This window comes from Antrostomus carolinensis, unplaced genomic scaffold (genome assembly GCF_000700745.2).
Source record: "Antrostomus carolinensis isolate BGI_N321 unplaced genomic scaffold, ASM70074v2 scaffold32404, whole genome shotgun sequence".
NCBI classification, from domain to species: Eukaryota; Metazoa; Chordata; class Aves; order Caprimulgiformes; family Caprimulgidae; genus Antrostomus; species Antrostomus carolinensis.
In genome coordinates, this window is record NW_010311995.1 from 38,999 (window position 1) to 48,121 (window position 9,123).

Sequence of the window (9,123 nt, forward strand, 5' to 3'; positions counted from 1 at the left end):
CCTACACGCTGCAAAACTCTTAAACGCTGTTAAGTAACAGGCAGAGCTTTTAAGAACATGGTTTTCAACTTCTCAGAAGGAACCACATGCCTTTCTGGATCACCTAGCCCTGTCCTCTAAGATTTTAATTCATTTGCTGTGTAATTTTGGAGCTATGTTTTATTTCCTAGAAGTGAAATGATGTCATCAAAAAAAAAAGAGTCTAAATTTTGTCAGTTACGGCAAATCCAAATTGTGTTGGCTTCTCTGCAAATTCTGGTAGTTTCACTTCCTAGTGACATATGCTTCAATTCAGCTTCATATTATTTGTTTCAAAAAGGAATGACCACAGCAGGGAGATCGCTGGGTGACTGGCATCTGTTTATCAAGGAAAAAGGGATTTGAAGGAAGTATCAAATTTAGAGCTTTGAGTTTATTGGTAATTAGCTATCTCAGTGAGAGAATACGACACACATGGTTAGTAAGGCTCTGATAATTTGTTCCTAACATTTGGCTTGACTTATAAATTGAACTAGTTCTGGCTTTTAAAGAGATGAGTCCTGAAAAAGTGTCTGGAAAAACAAGTCTTCCCTGTTTAAATTAGGAATGTGCCAAATGACTGGCAGGTACTTGATATATAATTTAAATTTAAAAGAGGAAGAAACAGTTCTAGATAAAGATCTCCTGGGATATATAGGGGAAATATATGCACCTATATTTAGCTTATCCCTGGTTTCAACCCCTAAATGCACACACAGCAGCACACACTTAGCTTTTGAAAAGAACAGGCCTTGATCCTTTAACAAGTTCTGCAAAGCTCGCTAATAAAGTTACATCCTTGTTAATCACGTACGCGCGCCACAGTTCCTTCTCTGACAAACCCTGTTCACAGAGATAAATCATGGAGCCACAGATGTTCAGGAGTTGTTAGAAAAGGAAGTTGATAGCGGGTGGTCATGGATGGCAGATACTCCGCAGGAATCCTGACCCTGGGGCTTTGCTGTGAGAAGGGAGGAACTGGAGAGATTACTTAATGGCTGAAGGTGACATGGTCAAAGTGTCTTGCTAGAAATCTGCTCTTTCAGGCAACACAGAGGAGGCAGCCAGGGTCAGACTTGCAAACTAGAAGAACTTTGCAATAATTTGAGATACAAGTTGACTAGGACCTGAGCTAAAGCTGCCAAAAAGGTGAAGAGCTGGCCATTCAGTAGGAATTTGAACAACATAGTGAGGACCTCTGATAGGGAAGGAGAACAAATTGCTACAGGAGAGGGAGAGGAAAGGGAAGACAAGCCATGGGGAGACATCAAGTCACAGTTTGTTATTGACTCTTGAAAATATTTTGCGAGAACTTGTGTGGAGGGAGAAGTTAAGATGGAGAAAGAAGGATGGAGAAACAAAACAGGAGTGAGGTTTGGATCAGCAGTGGGACATTCAAATATGCTGTTTGACTGAGGAAAAGGCAGAATGAAGGGAGAGACAGATCATTCACAGAATAGGAAATCAGCCTGATCAGAGCATTTGGCATGGAGCTTTTTACATTTTACCTTCTACAAGGGTGAAAACTGAAGAAGAGAATGTGAACAAGCCCAAGCCGCCATGGGGATGTGGGAGGACAGACCTCTCACTGGGGCAGAAGGGAAGAAGATCTGAGATAACAATCCCATCACCAAAGGTCAGGGTATAGAGAGCAGGGAGGTGAGGCTGAGCTCATGGGGATTTTTCCCCTAAGATACTGTCCTTAATAAAAATTACCAATGTTCTTCCTTTAACCCTGCAGGACCCAAGGAGACACCACACCATGGAAGTCACTATCAAGAGGCACTTCCTGAGTTTTGCTGTTTTCCTGATGCACTGTGTGGTCCGCAAGGCGAGCTGTGAGAAAGGCAACACTTCCCCTCTGCACTTCACCCACTTCTTCTACAATGCCACCATCTATGAGAATTCAGCCCCCAAGACCTACGTGGAGAGCTATGTCAAAATGGGTATTTACAAAACAGACCCTGAGTGGGACATTAGGTACAGAATAGCATCTGGAGACAACAGTGGTCTCTTTAAAACAGAAGAGCACATGATTGGGGATTTTTGTTTCTTGAGAATAAGAACCAGGAGCAGCAACACAGCACTTTTAAACCGGGAGGTCAAGGACAGTTACATGTTAATAATCAAGGCCACAGAGAGCACTTTTGCCTATGAAGCCTGGGCCAAAGTCTTGATCCACATTCTGGACAGAAATGACTTGAAACCTCTCTTTTCTCCCCCATCCTACAAAGTGTCCATCAAAGAAGACACTCCTCTGAAAACAGTGGTCAGCACACTCAGTGCCACAGATGCCGACGCTGGCCAGAATGCTGAGTTCTACTATGCCCTCAACACCAAATCTGACCTCTTCACTGTCCACCCCACAACCGGAGCAGTTATGACCACAGGTAGGCTAAACAGCACCCATCGAGGCAAGCACCATCTGCAAGTTTTGGCTGTGGACAGAATGAGAAAGATCACAGAGGGGAATGGATTTGGGAACCTGGCTAATCTCATGATCCAAGTGGAGCCATCTGCCAGGAAACCCCCCTCTATCTCTTCAGTGAAGGTGACACCACCTGACTCAGCTGAAGACTTTCTCTATGCAACTCTGTCTGTAGAAAGTGGTGACTCAGAAGCAGGGATAGATTCAGTTGACTTTGTGGATGGAGATCCAGGAAGACATTTCAAAGCCATCAAATCCTACTTTGGGAACACTGAGTTCATGATTGTGTCAACCAAAGAGGTCAATTGGCTACTTTACCCATTTGGTTTCAACCTCAGTCTGCAAGCCAAGGACAAGAGCAAGCCACCACTGTTCTCTCCTATTAAAGTTATCCATATACCTCCCTCCAAGTATGTCTCTGCCAGATTTGAGAAAGAAGTGTACCGGGTCCAGCTCAGTGAATTTTCCCCAGCTGGAAGCCAAGTTGTTATGGTGAAGATCACACCAGCCTTCCCAAATCTTAAATATATTTTGAGACCTACTCCTGACAGCACGAGCTTTAAAATCAATCCTCACACTGGACTGATAACTACAGTCAGAGCAATGGATTTCCGTGAGCAGTCTAATTTTGAACTTGAAGTTACAACCGTTAACAGTCACACATCCACAACTGTTATCATTGACATCACTGACTGCAACAATCATGCTCCAAGTTTTAGTCAGTCTTCATACCGTGGGGCCTTTGATGAGAATGTTCCTCCTGGTACCAGTGTCTTAACAGTAAGGGCTACAGATGAAGATGAAGGAGACAATGGCTTTGTCACCTACGCCATAGCCAACCAGAAATCAGTTCCTTTTGTCATTGATCCCTATTCTGGCATCATTTCCACCTCCAAGTCAATGGACTATGAGTTGATGCAGAGATGGTATCATCTGCGAGTGTGGGCATCAGACTGGGGCTCACCCTTCCGCCATGAAACAGAGGTGTACGTCTCCCTCACACTGAGCAATGTCAATGACAATGCTCCTGTGTTTGAGAAGGCAAGCTGCAGTGGCACCATCCCACGGGACTTTCCTGTTGGGAACCCTGTGGCCACGGTCTCTGCAATCGACAGTGATGAGCTGCAACATATCAAATACGAAATCAAGTCTGGCAATGAGTTACGGCATTTTGAACTGAATCCCATCTCTGGAGTAATATCCCTTAGAATATCTCTGCGAGATCTTCCTTCTGAACAGCCACTTTTCTACTCTTTGAAAATAACTGCAACAGATGGAGAGAACTACGCTTTGCCAACATCTGTAAATATCACTGTGGTCAGCCAAGGTCTCCCTGTCAAAATGCAGTGTGAAGAAACAGGAGTCTTGAAACAACTGACAGAAACTATCATACACTCCATCGAGTCTCAGTCTCAAGGCCATGGGCAGGATGATGAAACATCTCTGAACTTGCACCTTGTAAACCATAATGCTCCAAAGTTTGATGACAGCTTTCCACGGTCTATTGATATAATAGAGACTGTTCCTGTCAACTCAACTATTGCTGACCTTTCAGCTATTGATCCTGATACTGGTTTTAATGGGAAATTGGTCTATGTGATCTCAGATGGAAATGATGACAGTTGCTTTACCATTGACCTGGAACTGGGTCTCCTTCAAGTCCTTTCTCCTCTAGATCATGAACGAACCAGCTTCTACATTCTTAACATTACTGTTTACGACCTTGGCTCACCACAAAAATCATCTTGGAAACTCTTGGCTCTGAATGTGTTGGATACCAATGATAACACTCCTAAATTCCCACAAGGTGCCTACTGGGTGGCAATACCAGAACATGTAGCAACAGGGACAACAATAGCTCAGCTGAAAGCAGAGGATGCTGATACAGATGACAATGGGAGAATAAAATATTCTCTCCTAACCCCCACTGATAAGTTTGCCATTAACAGTGTCACTGGAGAAGTGACAGTTGCAGGTGCCCTGGACAGAGAATTGTGGCCTTCCTATGTGCTGAAGATAGAAGCTAGGGACCAGCCCAAAACAGGCTACCAGCTGTTCTCCGTTACAGATCTCATTGTGACTCTGGAGGATGTAAATGACAACACCCCACAATGTCTCCCGGCCCTCAACAGCATGAAGGTCCCAGAGGACCTGCCTGTGGGAACCATTCTGCTGTTTCTGGAGGCTTTTGACCCAGACACTGGCTCTGGGGGTGAGGTGAGGTACAGCCTCATCAATGACGAGGAGATGATGTTTCATGTGGATAAACTGACTGGGGCACTCCGGTTGGAGAAGGAGCTGGACTATGAGAAGAAGGACTCTTACAATCTAACCGTGCAGGTCAGTGATGGTGGGAAGCCCTTCTCTCGCTCTTCCCTCTGCCACCTGGAAGTGAACATCCTTGATGTCAACGAGAACTTGCACCCACCACGCTTTGCCTCCTTTGTCTTCAAAGGCTGGGTGCAGGAGAACAGCCCTGAGGGCACATCAGTGATGACAGTCACAGCAAAGGATATCGATAAGGGGAAAGATGGAGAGGTTCAATATTTCCTCCGAGAGGGCACTGGCCTGTCCATGTTCCACATTGAAAAAGACACAGGTAAGACACTTGAGTTTAATGGTGTATCTTAAAGGCTTAAACTACACACAGTGTTTGGCCTGACTTTTTGACCCAATGGGACATTTCTGTATTCTCTCTATGTACAAAGTTCCATGCATTCAAACCTTTCTTGCTTGTGTAGGGATGTATGTGGGGAGAAGCAAGGAGGGCTGGTCTCCATAAAATAATGGAAAAACAATGTCTGTCCTCCCTCAAAATACTGAGGTCTTCCCTTTCACTTGTGTACCAAATTACCCTCAGCACAAGCAAGCCCTCACGTTCCATACAATCTCACAGCCGTACAAGGTCGGTATCGCAGTTTATATCTGCAGCAAAGACCAGGAAGCAGACTAGAGGGACAGACTGGTCTGGCATTAGGGACAAAGTGGTCTGAGTTCCTTAAATCCCTCACAAGCACTTCCTGTCATTCTTCTAGGTACCATCCGGACCATAGGACCACTTGACCGAGAAGGAACATCTCACTACTGGCTGACAGTGCTAGCTCTTGACCTGGGAACAATTCCTTTGTCTTCTGTGACTGAAATTTATATTGAAGTCACTGATACCAATGACAACCCACCACAGATGTCCAGACCTGTCTTCTACGCCTCTGTGATGGAGAATTCCCCACCAAACACTTCTGTCCTTCAGCTTGATGCCTTAGATCCAGACTCCAGCTCAGAGGGAAAACTGACTTTCCACATCATAACTGGAAATCCTCAAGGACTCTTCACCATTAACCTCATTACAGGTAAGACTGACCCAACTCAGCATCTGTTTTTGAGGCTTCCAAGTGCCCAGAGGATGTTTCATATTCAATATAAACAGCCCACACAGCTGCCTTTGTCACACCTTCCTTCTGCAGCAAAAGTCCCAGTCTCCAAATACAGCGTGGGGAGGTTAAGGATTGAAACCCTCAACCTGAGGGCTGCTATTTGCATCCAGGTGGCTCTTAGAATGACACAAATGTGCTACTTTCAAAGCCCTAAACAGAACCCAGCAGTTGCTTTTAATCTTCCCCCTTATAAACAATTGCCCTATTGCACAGCCTGAGCCAGGAAACACCCTTCTGGAGGTGACTATCTGTTCCTGAAACAGACCAGGGCAGGATTAATAAAAATGAATCCCACTTCATTTAAAGGCTCCACCCATTCTCCAGCTCTATTAATGTAGTAAGTGTAGTAAACCTCTTCTGCCATCTTCCTAGACTGTATCTTTCATCTGAGGATTAATTACCAGATCTTTCAGAGCCATCAAAAACCCGCTGATGTTTTGTGTAAACAGCTTCCTTAAACTATCCCAGTAGAGCTGACATTGGGCCAGTCTGGCAAGGAGAGCTGTGCCGAGCCCTTCACTCTATCAGCTCCTGGGAGAAGAGGGAAGGGAGGGCACAGAGCCTGAGTATGGGAGAGGATTAATTGCATGACTTTGATCTCCTGTGGATGATAAAAGCAGTTCACCTACTGCAGCGGGATAGAAGCCTACTCTTAGATGAGAAAGGAGCTGAGTGCATTGAAAAAGGCTAATGCAGCTCTCAATTAGGTGCTACCTGTGGTGTAGTGGCTATCTGGCTGTCCTCTACAGCTGGCTAGGAGGTGGGTGTTTAGAAAGACATACTTATGCTGAAACTTTAAAATCCTTCTGGTTGCAAGAGATCCATAGGATGTCTCTACTTGGGACCACGTAGACACACTTGGAGATGTTGGCTAACTCTGATCACTGCTATCCCCAGTGGTAGCTATCTCCACTCTCAGAAGCTTTTTAGACAGATCAGGGCATTGCTCTGCATCCAACTTTCCCATGTAGTCTACATGAGTATGCACAACTCAGCCCCATGGACAGCTTGTACAAATGCTGATTTCTGTGGATAGGTGCCTTGAGAGGCCCTGTTTTAGAAGACTATTGTCTTTGCAATGGGATGTGGACCAGAAACAGCTGTCAGGGCATTAGGCTAGCTCCCCTTATCTGCTGAGCTCCAGCTTGCACCCACCCACCCTGCAGGAAATTCAGCTTTCTCTATGCTGCCAGCAAAACTTTCAGCCCAGTGTGAGTGCAGCCCTACAAAGCCATGCTCTAAGGTTGCTGTGTTTTATGGTAAAACAAGTGACACTGGCAAAATCTGAACAGTTGCTAACGAAACACCGCACCTCTAAGCCAACCCTTTAATTCCCATCTTAGACAAAAAAAGCTCTCTCGGCTATGAGTCATCTCCTACCCTCCTCTCTCTACAGTCAGGTAATTTGCATGTGAAGAGTGATAAATTTGTTAGTCCTGTAAGAAACTCGTGAGCTGATCTTATCTCTTGGACAGTTGCTGGAGGTCTCCTCTTTAAACCCCAAGCTTGGAGGTTGTTTAAAGACCTGCTTCTAAGCCTGATGAGGATTCAGTTATCCGTTGTTTTACTTGCATGTCACTCAAAAGAACAAATAATTATCTGCAAACATTGGCATAAATTGAGCAGTTTATATCCTCATGCTTACAATATCTAAAGAGAAGTTATCTGCTACTGCTGCCAGAAGGAGTATAACAGCTTGTCTAAATTTCAGGGCTGTACACAGCTTATTGGAAACCCTGTGGTATTTTCAGTCTGCAGATGAGGGTATGATATTTGCTCTGTTAAGAAGAATAAAAACATAATTATTGGTCTTAGCCTGGTAGAGTAGCATTGGAAGATGAACTGCTGGTCTTTCAGTTCCTGGTCATTCACATCAGTGCAGGGTTGTATTCAAAAAAAAGAGTTATCCCAGTGCAGCGCAAGTCAAATAAGTTACATTTGAACAGGAGAAGAGAGAAAGTACTGCAAGTATCTGAGCACTGTAGTGCTACTAGACCACTGAGGCTTATTCTGGATTTTTAGTTAGGACGTGTCCTTTATTTTTCAAATGCAATAAATGCATCTCTTCTTTCACTACCTAGAGGAAATTATCACAAAAAGACCCAGAAATGTTTCAGTTCCTGAAATATCAGAGATCTATACGATCCAGATTGCCAATACTCTTTCCATGGTCAATCCCAAATCCTATGACAGCAGAAGAGTTTGAGCAGGCAGAGCTGCTTATCTGTGATGAAGATGAATCTTTGTCACATTATTCAATGATCAACATTATCTTTTCAAGAGGAAACCACAGAGGCTGCTGCTCTTAGTCACAGGATTTGAGCAAAGGACAGGATAATCTGCATGTGTCAGGAGTTCCTCCAGCACTCAGATGAGAAGGAAGGCTCCCACATGCAGAGAAGACTGTGATCAAGATCTTTTCTATTCTACCCCACACTGTCATCAAAGAATAAATAAGACACATCAACACTGAAATAAGCCAGCGCACAAGACGGCCAGAGGTCAGTCTGGGTCTTTCCTAGGCAGGGACCTCCTGGTAGGAGTCCCTTGGAAGAAGGGGAAGAGGAGGAAGCTTGTTCTCATCCTGTGCACTAATAGCAATTAAAGCCCTGATTTACAGAAATATTACAGAATAACCCTGGATAATTATTCAGGGCACAGTACCACTCTATTGCAAGTAACCTATTTCTGGTTCTGGAACCAGCTTGTTCTGCGTTTGATCCAGTATATCTCGACTTGGGAGTGGGTTGGCCAGTGGACACATACCCCACAAGGCCCCTTGACATTTCCTCCCAGGGCCTTGCAAGGAGACAGGAACGGCCATGATAACTGTCCCTCAGCAGGGCTTGGCTCCTCCAGCATCCCTGAACTACCACAGAAGGGCTCAAAGACCTTCCAGCTCTCAGTTCTCTAAAGAGGGTGGAGAAAAAAAGAGGGAAAATAAATGAAAGGCTAATGAGAAGAGGGAATAAAACTGTGCAGTGAGATGAAAGCTTTCTGCCATCGGCGATGGAATCTCTCCAGCCCAGCCTGGCAGCTGGTGCAGAACAGTGTTTGTGAGAGACACAGAGATAGACAGATACACGGAGAGATGGGCAGGTAGTAGGGTTTGGGGTATTCTTTTGCTGGAAAGGTTTCCAGTTTGTTTTGTGCAGATTTTGCAGTCCCTGGTGTGAAGGGGGTTCCAGTCCAGACAGGACCAGTAGGAATTGGGAGGCTGTGGCAGGGGGGGGCAGGACAAAG

General features: G+C 44.9%; 1 protein-coding gene across 1 annotated transcript in view; it reads left to right on the plus strand.

Annotated features, from left to right (window-relative positions):
- FAT2 (FAT atypical cadherin 2) overlaps positions 1-9,123 on the plus strand; it is a 58,260-nt gene that overhangs the window by 10,663 nt on the left and 38,474 nt on the right. The window contains 2 exon segments of the mRNA XM_029084727.1: positions 1,760-5,045; positions 5,482-5,796. Of these exon segments, the coding sequence (XP_028940560.1) occupies positions 1,781-5,045; positions 5,482-5,796 (3,580 nt within the window). The 5' untranslated portion in view covers positions 1,760-1,780.